General features: G+C 43.8%; 1 protein-coding gene across 4 annotated transcripts in view; it reads right to left on the bottom strand.

The window, feature by feature from the left end:
- Positions 1-13,185, bottom strand: part of RICTOR (RPTOR independent companion of MTOR complex 2) — a 177,286-nt gene that overhangs the window by 88,491 nt on the left and 75,610 nt on the right. For 3 of the 4 annotated variants that reach the window (XM_030568019.1, XM_030568021.1, XM_030568020.1), the window contains 2 exons: positions 12,080-12,211; positions 11,130-11,193 (listed from right to left, as the gene is read on the bottom strand). In XM_030568019.1, the coding sequence (XP_030423879.1) occupies positions 11,130-11,193; positions 12,080-12,211 (196 nt within the window). Of the gene's footprint in view, positions 1-11,129; positions 11,194-12,079; positions 12,212-12,341; positions 12,473-13,185 lie in introns of those variants that run through there. The other variant, XM_030568022.1, reaches the window with a different exon arrangement.

Here is a 13,185-nt window from a genome sequence, read left to right as displayed (position 1 = left end):
GTATGATCAAAAAGTAACTGATAAGTGATAAGCTGCTGTAACAAGACAAAGGAAAACTGTCTTAAAAGGAACAAGAACAAATCTTCTCACTGTTCTACTGGAAAGCGGGGGTGGAGGTGTGGGGAAGAATAGGAAAGGAAGGCCTTAGAGGAAGGAAAGTAGCAAGGATGAACTGCTTCAAACTAGGTTTTTGCCGGTTAGCAGTTAGCTGAAGTGTATAAAAAGAGCTATGAATCTGAAGGTTGTCAGACTCTACCTGATAATACTGGAGGAAGGCCAGAATGAGATGGTCATCTCTAGGTTTGGCTTATTTGTAAGTAAACTGATCGCACGCTTATGAATACTTTATTACTGTACTGGGTGCAGTGACCGCTTATTTTTAGGCTGATAGATGTGTTTATAGCAATTGTATATTTGAATATAATAAAGGAATTTATGATTAAATTAGTATCATGGTAATATCCTGCACAAATAATAAATTCCAACACTGCACCAAAAGTAGACTACTGAGGACCCCTCATAACAGAAGGACATACCTTATAAAGAAGTGCAGTGATGCAACAAGAGAGTCTCAGATGACTATCTAGCTATCACATTTAGGTAAAATGCTCAGATTAAAAAAACACAAATCAGCTAGCAATAAAATTTAGACAATCTCAGCACAATTAATTCAGCTGATGTTAATTCAAAAGAGCATGGCAAGGAACTACATATAAAGTACTCTACAGGGAGCTTTATAGGCTGTTTCATTTTGCCTCCTGCTCTTGAGCTTTCCTCCAGTTTTGCAATGTACTTTGACACTAAAGGGAAACTCTCTCTTTAATACATTCAGTGAACAGCACAAACGCTAATATATTCTTGTAGAGAACAGCATCTTGTCTGTTTGCGCAACTATATTAGGCAAAAAGTTATTACATTTGTTATTACTACATATATTTTCTATGGTGCCTCTCTATGTAATATCTGAGCCTTATATACATATATGTTTACATGAGTTGGAATTTACATGGACAGGATGAAATTAACTTGCACAGAGAACCCTTAGGTGCGGAATTTCCTCTGCTGAATATCAGGCAGATCATGAATCTGGCCAATTTTTATACAATTGTACGAGACTCATCTTTCTACTAGTCTGAGAATTTGATCTGAAGACGAGAAAGTTACTCACCTTGCAGTAACTGAGGTTCTTCGAGATGTGTGTCCCTGTGGGTGCTCCACTCTAGGTGACGGTGCGTCCTGGCGCTGTCGATCGGAGATTTTCGGTAGCAGTGCCTGGTTGGGGCGCACGCACCCAGATGGTATCTCCCGTCTAGTTGGAATCTTCCTGAGTGCGTGCGCCCCACACCCTCCTCAGTTCCTTCTCCACCGTGGAGCATCCGACTAGTACTCCAAAGTAGAGGGGAGGAGGGCGGGGAGTGGAGCACCCACAGGGACACACATCTCGAAGAACCTCAGTTACTGCAAGGTGAGTACCTTTCTCTTCTTCTTCTTCAAATGCTGTCCCTGTGGGTGCTCCACTCTAGGTGAATGTGTAGCAGTACCCACTATGGTTGGTGGGACTCAGGAGATGCGGCAGTGAGTATTGAAGATAGTACTGTACGGCCTACTATTGCGTCTGCCGAGATGTCTTGCGTGAGAGCATAGTGTTTTGCAAACGTGTGTTCAGATGACCATGTAGCCGCCTTGCAGATATCAGGAATGGGAATGTTGTGTAAGAAGGCAATGGATGCCGACATGGCTCTAGTGGAATGAGTTCTAATGTTGTCGAGCGGTTGAAGATTCTTCGCCCGGTAACAGGATCTGATGCAGTCAGAGATCCACTTGGATAGACGTTGTTTAGAGATGGCCGTGCCCTTTGATCTTTCGGCAATGGAAACGAAGAGATGTGGAGACTTGCGAAATGGGTTAGTCCGTTCTAAATAAAAGGCAATTGCTCTCCTCACGTCGAGAGTATGCAGGCTTGCATCCTGCGGAGTTTTGTGAGGTTTGGGATAGAAAGTAGGTAGGTATATAGGTTGGTTGAGGTGGAAGGTCGACACCACCTTTGGGAGAAATTTAGGATGTGGTCTCAAAGTGACTTTATCCTTGGAGAAGATTGTGCAGGGAGGGTGCCCCATGAGGGCACTCATTTCACCAGCTCTCCTCGCTGATGTTATGGCAACTAGGAAAGCCACCTTCATGGACATATGGAGGTGAGAGGAGGTAGCCAACGGCTCAAATGGAGGTTTCATGAGGGCATGAAGTACGAGGTTAAGATTCCATGTACCCACTGTTGGATGAATTTCAGGGTAAAGACTCTGCAGGCCAGCGAAAAAGCATTTAATGGTGGGCTGTGTAAAGAGTGAGTACCCATCCAATAGGTCATGGAAGGTGGTAAGCACCGCCAGGTGCACTTTGATGGAGCTGATCGAGAGTCCGTCCTGTTTTAGTTTCAGGAGGTAGTCTAGAATGTTAGGGAGGGTCACATTATTGGGTGCTAAATGGTTATGCAAGCACCAAAGAGCGAAACGTCTCCACTTCTGAAGGTAGGTTTTACGAGTGGAGTCTCTCCTACTGTGCAAGAGGACATGTTGGACTTGCTCAGAACAGGCTAGTTCATGGGTTTGGAACCATGAAGGAACCAGGCTGTGAGGTGGAGCTTTTGGAGCTAGGGGTGAAGGACTTGTCCATTGTCCTGGTAAAGGAGGTCTGGTCTGTTGGGGAGAGCCTGTGGGTGACGGGAGGACATGCGGAGAAGGTAGGGGTACCACGTCTATCTCGGCCAAGCCAGGGCAATAAGGATGACCTGGGCCTTGTCGTCCGTGATCTTCCGAAGGACCTTGTGTAGTAGAGGGATAGGTGGGAAGGCGCACGGGAGGCAGTTGTTCCATGGGATGAGGAATGCATCCCCTAAGGATGCAGTCCCGAGTCCCGCCCTGAAGCAAAACAGAGGGCATTTTCGGTTTCGAGTTGTGGCAAAGAGATCTATGGACGGCATGCCCCAGTGGGAGAAGAGCTGTTGGAGTACTGCGAGGTGCAGTTCCCATTCGTGTTCCATCGAGAAGTGTCTTCTGAGTGCGTCGGCAGTCGTGTTGTGAGAGCCTGGTAGGTAGGAAGCGATGATTTGTATTCGATGTCGTATGCACCAATTCCATAGTCGAAAGGCTTCCATGCAGAGGGAATGTGATCGGGTTCCTCCTTGTCTGTTTATGTAATACATACATGCTATGTTGTCTGTTAAGACTCGTAGGTATTTGTTCTTTATGAGAGGAAGAAAGTGAAGGCATGCTCTCCTCACTGCTCTGAGCTCTAAGAGATTTATGTGTAGATATATGTCTGATGCAGACCACCGGCCTTGTGCCCTGTGTTCCCCTAGATGCGCTCCCGAACCAATCAGGGAAGCGTCCATGGTGAGCATGAGCATTGGGGATCGTTGCTGGAAGGAAACCCCTGTGCAGAGGTTTTCTGGACTTGTCCACCATTGTAGGGAACTTATAACATGAGGTGGAGGAGTCTGCTGGGTTTGGAACTGGAGTTGAGCCAGCCCTGGTGGCATCTCATATGTAGCCTGGTGTGTTGAACCACGAAGGTGGTAGCTGCCATGTGACCAAGGAGCTGCAGGCAGATTCTTGCTTGCGTCCTGGGACGAACAGAGAGCGTATGTATGAGCTGCGTGATAGCGAGGAATTTGTTGCATGAGAGCGAGGCCTTGCTCTGGGCTGAGTCGAGATGAGCTCCAATGAATTCGATCTGTTGCGTAGGTATCAGGGTAGATTTTTGAATGTTTATTTGGAAGCCTAGGCTGTGAAAAATGGAAATGGTGAAGCACGTGGCTTAAAGTGTCTCGCCTTAGGAGTCGCCCCTGATGAGGCAATCATCCAGGTAGGGGAAAAGTGTGACCCCATGTTTGCGGAGGTGAGCCACAACCATGGCTAGAGTCTTGGAAAAAACTCTTGGAGCTGTGGAGAGTCCGAAAGGGAGAACTCTGTATTGGAAGTGATCCTGACCAATTGTGAATCGTAGGAAGCGTCTGTGAGCTGGACGTATTGATATATAGAGGTAAGCATCTTGTAGGTCGAGGGCTGTGAACCAGTTCCCTTGATCCAATGCAAGTATTATTGTGCCCAATGTGACCATCTTGAATCTTTGTGTCCTCACAAATTTGTTCAGTCGGCGTAGGTCTAGTATAGGCCTCCATTCCCCTGTTTTCTTCTGCGTTAGAAAGTAATGGGAGTAGAACCCTGTCCCTTGATGTTGCGCTGGCACAGGTTCCACTGCGCCTAGTTGCAGAAGGTGTGCCACTTCTGTGCGAAGTAACTGTTTGTGAGAGGGGTCCCTGAAGAGGGACGGGGAAGGGGAAAGGGTAGGATATGAACGGGATAGATTAACCGGTCCGAACTATTTCAAGGACCCAACAGTCCTGTGTAATCCACTGCCAAGCATGTTGGAAATACTGGAGGCGGTGGCCAAATGGACAAGTAAGTGGTGGAATCAAGGGATGGTCGTGCAGACCCTCAACCAAAGCTTCAAAACTGTTGTTTATTGCCTGGTAGCCGGAAGGTGGTGGCTTGATTTTGATTTTGTCTGCGTTTGGGAGGTCTAGTACGATTCCTAGCTGCGTCATACGGTCTGGATTGAAGGCGATAGTACTGATGTGTGCGTGGTCTTTGGTATGGTTGGTATCGTTGTCTCCTGGGAAGTGATGGGTGAATGCCCAGGGTGCGCAGTGTCGCTCTCGAATCTTTCATGGTGTGGAGGAGTTCATCAGTTTTTTTGAAAAGAGTTTGTCCTTATCAAAGGGGAGGTCCTTCACTTTGGTCTGGAGCTCTTCAGGAATACCTAACACAGACAGTCATGAGGATCTGCGTCTGCGCATAACCACAGCAGTTGCAGTGGTACGGGATGCTGTGTCCGCCGTGTCTAAGGACGCCTGTAGGGCCGTTCTGGAGATCAGTTGTCCCTCAGACAGGATTGATTTGAAGTCTGCTCTTCTGTCCTCTGGGATGTATGAGGCAAATTCGAGAAGCTTATTATAATTATCAAAATCACGGCTGGCGAGGAGAGCAGAATAGTTTGCAATCCTGAATTGTAGTGTAGAGGATGTATAAACCTTGTGGCCCAGGACATCAAGGCGTCTAAGGTCCTTGTCTTGTGGGGTTGGTCGATATTGTGACTGTTTAGTTCGCTGTGTAACTGCATCAATGACAAGAGAGTTCGGTGGTGGATGAGAAAATAGGAAGTCTGCGTCCTTTGCAGGAACGTAGTATTTACATTCGATCTTCTTACAAGTTGGTACTAGAGAAGCTGGGGTTTGCCAGAGGGTGTCAGCTGGCTCCATGAGTGCTTCATTTATAGGGAGCACGATTTTTGAGGGCGCAGACGGTTGAGGAATTTTGAGGAGTTTGTGCTGATTCTCCTGAACCTCTTCTAAGGGGATATCCTGACTGAGAGTGCAGCTCTCCTGAAAAGTTCTTGAAATTGTTTGCAGTCGTCCACGGACTGTGGAGGTGGAGGGAGGATGGCTTCATCTGAGGCTAATGGAGAGTTAGGGTTAGGTGAGTTAGGATATGATGCATAGCTCCCAGACTCTGGAGAGGGCTCAGGTACCCTGGAAGTGGATGGAGCAGGAGATTGAGGCACCGAAGGAAGATGATTGGTAGGAAGATTCTGCCATGGGTACCACTGAGGCCAAGGCATGGGGTAGGAGAAGCCAAGCATTGCCCACGGGAGGGGGGGGGGGTAACGTAGAGAAACTGAGGCTGCTGGGCTTGAGCCATGACCTGAGGTGGTAAAGATGCCTGTGGAGGAGAAGCAGGAGGGGAGAACTCCGCTTGCTGCTGTAGCTCAAGGTCACCATCGGTGAAAGCCAGTTCAGGTGGAGAAAGTGGCAGGTCAAGAAAGGAGTCCTTTGTGTCTAGGAGCGGAGAGTGAGGCTCAGGTGGCACTAGAAGGTCACTGAGTGAGAAGCTGTTGTTCCCGCTCTCTAGGCTGATCTAAGCCTGCTCTCTGCTCTAGTTCTTTAGTAGGAGAGAGTGGCAGAGAGTGTCCTGCTGTGTTGAGCCTAGAGGTGCCCTGCAGGAGGTCTGCTGCTGGTGCGCGGACAGAGGAGTGGCTGGGTGCCGACCCTCTTTGCGGTGCTGAGGCTGATCGCGCTGTCGGCACCGCAGCTATTTTCGTCGCTGAGGCAGAGCGCGCTGGCGGGACCGCGGCCGCTTTTAGCGCTGAAACTGACCAGGCTGTAAGTGCCGCAGCCATTTTGGGTGTTGGAGCCAAACGCGCTGCCGGCACCGCGGCCGTTGCCAGTGCCAAGGAGGAACGTGGTGCCAGTGCTGTAGCCCTTCTCGGTTCCGAAGAGGAGTGAGTTGTCCGCGCCGCAGTCGTTTGTGGTGCTGAGGGGACCGAATCAACAGGTGCCTTCCCCGCACGGGAGATCTGGTCCCTGCCTCTAAGCTCTGTCAGAGCTGTTGCTGAGGCATTAGGAGAGGCTGAAACAGCTGTCTTTCGAGCTGTTAGCACAGGGGGTAGAGATCTCGCCGGAGATCCCCTACCCTTGTTAGCTTCTCGTCTGAGACTGCTTAGCTTCTTGCCTCCGCTCCAGGGAGGGTGAAGCAACGCTCCCTACTGGTTCCAATCTGGCTGGGGAGCGTGTGGGAGCGGGTTCTACCTTTCCCGTCTCTGACAGCGGCTGCAGGGATTTTTCCATCATGATGATCTTGAGGCGCAGATCCCTGTTACGATGAGCTCTCGACTTGAGGCTCGCACAGTGAAGGCACTTCGCTGGGATGTGGGTGTCCCCGAGGCACTTCACACAATGAGAGTGGCCATCTGACCGTGGCATGGAATCCTGACAGGAGATGCATCTTTTGAAACATGAAGGTCCTGGCATTATGAGTTAGAGAAGAGTGTCTCAATGGGAGACAAGCCTGAGGGTTTTTGTTTTTTTTTAAACTAAGTAACTAACTATGTAACTATACTAAAGGAAGGGAAACAACTGGGAAGTAATTAATAATTATTCCTATGTTCTTTGTTACTGTTTCCTATAAAGATCAGGGAAGAGAAGGTAGCACTGCCACGAGTCCAGTCTTCAGCCGAGGACGGTTGAGAAGGAACTGAGGAGGGTGTGGGGCGCATGCACTCAGGAAGATTCCAACTAGACGGAAGATGCCATCTGGGTGTGTGAGCCCCAACCAGGCACTGCTACCAAAAATCTCGGATCGACAGCGCCGGGACGCACAGTCACCTAGAGTGGAGCATCCACAGAGACAGCACTCGAAGAAGAACAAGCCCTTGCTGTGAGCTCTGAGAAAAACAGAGACCTGGTTTTGCCTCAAGATAGCTTATCTCCTTGGGACAGTACAAATTTTGTTTCTTCTTCTATAAGGAGATTATACGTAAATATAGTGTAATGTGTTCCCAGGAGTCTGTCCTATCAAAAAGATGAATTATGTAGTGAACCAGTTCTATAAAGATATACCATCTTTAAATAGAAAACGCTCCCAATATATATACGGGAACTTCCAACAATTCTTCCATTAAAACCCCATACAGACCAGGCTTAGTATCCTTTATATTTCTAAAATTTAAAAAAGCAAACAGAACCCCTTTTCTCAATCTTTATTTGCTTTGCATACATTTCAGGCCTTCTTTAGGTTTCACATAAAGCAGCAAAAAAGTGAACAAGCCTAGTTTGCTTCCTTTGCAGGTCATTATTCAATGAGAAGTCACTAATGTTACACAGACAGATTTAAACATACAACACAAGTTTATTTTTGTAAGATGTTTTTATGAATCTACAGCTTGTCATACCATGATACTCTTACCCGCAAAACAGGAAGCTCTTTAATCCCGGACTTTAGAGAAAAAAACCCAAATTCCTCAGCCACCCATATACATACTGAGCATTTCATTTAACGTAATGGTACAAAACAACAAGCATTAATTAGCAATAGTGGGTGGGATTAATCACTTTTACAAAATAGCCCCTCCTGGTCTTGTACTGACAGGATAGGTATTACACTCATTTATCATGCAAACACAATCTCTCAATCTCTCAAAATTAAGGCTGTTTTACTTTTCGGGTTTCTTTGTTTTTAGAAGATGGAAAGAAAAAGATCTTCTGTTAAATAAATCTTCTGTTAAATTGATTTCTAATGTCTTATTGCAGAGTTCTGCTGACATTTACTGTATTTATTTTAATGCAAATATACATAAATTTAGGAATCTGAAAGATCAGAGATAGGTAAATGAGAGCTTCTTGGAAGCAGCCAGGAGGCGTTATCAAGAAGAACGCCAAATGTGGAGTCTTAAAAAAAGCATCTCTCCTTTAAAGAGTAAGGGGTCACACTGAAATTACCTCATCTTGACCTCTGTCTATAGGTCTGAAATAGAATAGTCTCCTTTTTGAATTATCCAGGAGAGAAAATGATCCAAGATTCTGTTAGATATGAAGAAGCATTTTACACAGCTGCTCTGCAATGCTCTCCTCAGAGACCCAACACTGAAGACAGTTTCTACATGAGCTTCAAAGTTTCCAGTGGGAAACTGGCTGCCAGATCTGTTTGGAGATGGCAAGTATCTAGCATGAATGCCCTCCAAAGGGTACAGGCATAGGAGAAAAAGAATGCTTGTGCCAAGGCCAGCCACGAAGCTAAAAGCCAGGATAAAAAGGAAAGTTTATAATGGTTCACAATGAAGATGTTTTTCTGTCTCCCATTCTATTCTGGATTTTATACAGATCTCATCACTAAGATACGAGTACCTTCCAGAAACACAAAGCAACACAATTATCATCATACATATGTGGCTCTCCCTTCCTATATTTTATTCAATTTTTAATTTTGAAGTTTTATTTTATAACTTTAGTGCTATGATATTTTTTATTGTTATTGAAGACAAGGTTGAAGTACACCTTGAACCTGGAGCAGAAAGTGGTGAATTCTTTGGTGGTTCTGAGATTTAGAGGGAACCCATTCCAGTGTCTGATTGGCTCCAGAGAAAGCAAGGTCCCCTACACAAACAAGATTTGCCCATGCAACAAAAAACTTCACTGTGGGGAAGCACAGCTATGGTCTTTGTCTTGGAGCTTTAGAAAATCTTTTAGGCATCCTGGACCCTAAACATTGAATATCTTGAAGAGAAGGACTGAAGGACTGAATTTGACAATAGGATGCTAATGTACTTCACAGATATGTTGCAGTGTTCTTTACGAGCTGGGGTTTCCTAAGGGCTGACTTCTTCGTGCCCCGGAATACTGCACTGTTGTAATCCAGCCAGGAGGTGACCACGGTGTGTATTACTGAGGCCAGGTCATTTTCCTCCCAGCATAGGACACAGTATCCTTGCCAGCCAGAGATGTTAGGAAACATTGCTCACCAATGTTGCTGTATGAGGGCCTAGCATTACAGAGGAATCCAGTGGCACTCAAACTAGGGACTGAATTGATTAATTGTGGTTGTGTATCTTCAACCAAAGGAGACTATATCATGGCTACACATTCCTCCAAGACATTTCCTCTGCATCCATCTTATTGATGTTCATCTTCAACTCGCTGTCCTTCATTTGTGTCCTGATCTTGACCAAACACTGCATAAACTTGGTGACAGCTTTGTTATATGTTGTGACATAGAAGGTAAAAAGCTGTGCCTTATCTATGTCCTGTTGGCATGTAAGTCCATGATAATTCATCAGTTCTAATAGTTGTATATAGATGTTAAACAGGACTGTAGGAGAATAGCCCTTGTGTGACTATGAAAGTGCAAGTTCTAGTTGTGAAAAGAATAATTTTCTATCACTATCCTTTGGGTGCTTGTAGGATGGACTAAAGCAACTTAAGTGTTCCTCTGCACTCGAGTGGCATTTCTTGATCAACTATCAAATGTGGAAGAGAGGTGAAGAAATATGAGAATGGATGCCTGTGCTCTACCCATCAACAAGAGACTATCTATTAGCACTATTAATAGTGTCCATTCCATGTATTGATCCAAACCCAGATTGTCCTTGTCTAGATTACGGAAGGTCTTCATTTAGCTGGATTGTGACTTTTGTCCATATCAGAGAATCCAGGGAAGGAAAAAGTCACTGTTATCCTAAGGAACATTTGTTTTTTCCTCATTCTTTGAGACAAAGTTGTTTTACCCAAGGACATAAGGCTTGTCTGTAAGAGCTATGAATGCTGCAACTGAGATACACGTGATCAACAACAAAGGTTTTCTTAAAATGGACTCTAAATTTTGGTGTCACAGATATTTTCAAACAACTACACAAACACAGGAAAATCAGTCATTCTGAACTCAGTGTTCCTGTGGAAACCACCCTTTGGAACTGCTCCAAACCTCAACTGAGTCTTTAGGTAAACCTTCGTTCTGTTTCTATGATGATGATGCTGACTAGAGGAGTAGCAGCTGAATGCAGAACACTCAGAACCAGTCAAAGGCAGAGTACCTTATGCCAGAATAAAGACCTCATCGTCTGTGACTAGTCTACAAGTGTCAAGTAGTCTGGAGGGAATTACAGGTGCTAGCTATAGCCCTACATATCTCATGCATTTGAGGGCAGGACTGACCAGCATAGTAGCTAGCTCAGATTGACTAAGTCCTTTTGCAGCCCTGAGAAAGGCATAAAATAAAGTTGTGGAGTAATCCTTAGAGTCAGAGGATTCTAAAGAAGGGGGCCATCATTCTTACAGGGTAGAGCACAAGCTCCTCTATCCATGACTGTCCATCTAGAAAAGTAACATAGGAAGGCCTAAACCAGTAAATCAGACTTGCATTGCTTTTCCTGGGCTGTCTTACCCTCTGCAGAGGACTGGGTCTCTTTAGGGTGATATCAAGAAAGTCAAAGTTCCTGCCCAATCCCTATCCAAAACAGGTGTATTCTGCGGGACTCCCTCTCCTCACTCAAGGAAAGGTTGCCAATAGCAAAAGATGAAAAATCAAGCCATGTTTCATTTAGTCATCTTTCCTTTTTTCTTTAGACAACAGCCATGACAACAGCTCTTCAACAGACATGTCTGTTGCCAGCATAAAATGAGATAGGGAACTGGAGGCTGTCCAAAGATGGATTGTTGATGAGATAGTTCTAGAGTCAATATGACTGACTGGCTTGGCTACTGATGTAGCCAACATGAGAACAGTACACAGTTAAATTTTTACCTTTCTCACTAATCGAAGTGCTTGTGTTCTCTCTACTTCATTACTCTGCTGTATGTCAATGCACCTAAAATAAAACAAAAGTTAAATAAAAAATGTGGTCTGTAGATAGGAATAAGGGTAACTTCCACTCTAACTATTAACATCTTGGTGCTACTATTCAAGAGATTGAATAAATACTATTAACACAACTTACTGTCCAGAAATTCTAGTTTTCAAAGAGCACATGGATCATGACTGGTTACAGAACTTTAGTTTGTGTTTTTTCTTCAATAATAATAAAAATAATCTTTCCTACAGATGAAGGATCATTAAAACAATTTTCTATATACATGTATTTACATAACGCTGTGGTGAGATATAAAGGTCTTAGTTGTTTCGAGATGCTTGCAGAACTGCTAGTCATTTCAGAGGAGTACCAGTAACATATTTATAATATACCATATCATCAATCTCATCCTATTTCCAGACAAAACAAATGACATTAAATGGCATTAGGATTGAGAGTAACTATCCCCAAAACAAACATAAAAATTCAGAGTTACAGTTAAACTGTAAAGAAATCCAAACATGTTAAGGCATGGAAACATAGTTAAGGTATCCAAACAATCTTACTTCTGACTTGTAGTCATGTCATAGAATTATGGTTAATTCAGAATTCAGGATCAGATTAAGCTGATTTTTAGGAACAAGTTTATTTCCTCCCCCACACACACACTTTTACTTCCGCATGATATCATTTCACACGATAGCATTTTCTTTGGATTTGGCTGGCATTCTTGTATAATTTTTTTTTTTTAAAGAAAGTTTCCCAAAATAAAAAATACCTTAGAATATCAAGAATCAACATTTACAGAGCATATTAAAATAGTCATTTCCACACACACCCGACAACCAGTCAAAGATGAGAAAATGAAACAAGTTATTGTAATGTAATCATCTAGGAAAATTACCTAGCTATCAAGTAATCCACTTTCAATTTTAGCACCTTTTGTAGAATACTGGAGTCTCGGATGAGATAGCGAAGGGCTCGCAACCCTGCTGCTCGCACCTCTTTTGCTTCATTCAGTAAAGCTAATCGCAAACTACAGTGGAAAAAAAAAGTGGGAAAACAAATTATATAGCAACTAATAGAGCTCCCCATTTGAGGGATAGACGCTGTTTACCAACATGAAAATAAGTTAAAATTTAAATGTAAAGGGAAATTTTCCTTACCTTATTAATTTTCTTCCTTTGAGATCTATACCAGTCCAGTCACTTGGGTAAAGCACCTCCCAGCCAGCAGGTGTAGACAGTACACTGAGATTTTTGGTTTTGTCACTCCCTCCCACATAGAAGTTTGAAGACTCCCAGACTTAAGATGAATCTTTGAAAGCAGGTAATATAATATTATTTGCTAAGCGAAATATATCAGAGAACTGATACTTTGGAAAGGGAAATTTTAATAAAAAGTGATAAGGTTAATCAATAAATCCCTTGAGTTAGAAGCAATGGAAGTAAAATACACAAAGATGGCATAGATGCTACTTTAAAGAAAATAGAGTTTTAGAGAAGACATGCATATTGCTAAACAAAAAGTGACGCCCGAAAGACAAGGAATAAATAAAAATGACTAAATGGCAAGGTTTAAGAAGCTATTCAAACATAGACTGTTATTGCCTTTCAGGAGCCGTCCCATAGTGTCCCACACTGACAATACAATCGATACAAGCACTCTTGGTGAGAACGTGAACTGCTGACAAGTGTAGTGTGGACACACACAAGCGAGGTAATACCTGCAGCTACTGTATGTAGCTACTTAAGTCAGATCCAAATGATATTTCCAAGAGTTCTGAAGGAACTTATGAAGCAGCTGACCTGCTAATAAAAATATGCTCTCTCATTAAAAACAGTCACTGTCCAAGAAAATTCTAAGGTAGCAAATGTTGTAAGTATATTTTTAAAAAAGCTTCTAGGAGTGATCCAAGCAATTACAGAGTAGTAAGCCTTATATATGCACCTGGAAAACTGGTTGAAATGTTAGTTAAAATAGAACAAAACTGTAAGACCATATAATAAG

This window comes from Gopherus evgoodei, chromosome 6 (genome assembly GCF_007399415.2).
Source record: "Gopherus evgoodei ecotype Sinaloan lineage chromosome 6, rGopEvg1_v1.p, whole genome shotgun sequence".
Lineage (NCBI taxonomy): Eukaryota > Metazoa > Chordata > Testudines > Testudinidae > Gopherus > Gopherus evgoodei.
Note: the sequence above shows the minus strand (reverse complement) of the source record. Positions and strands in the feature narration are given on the sequence as shown.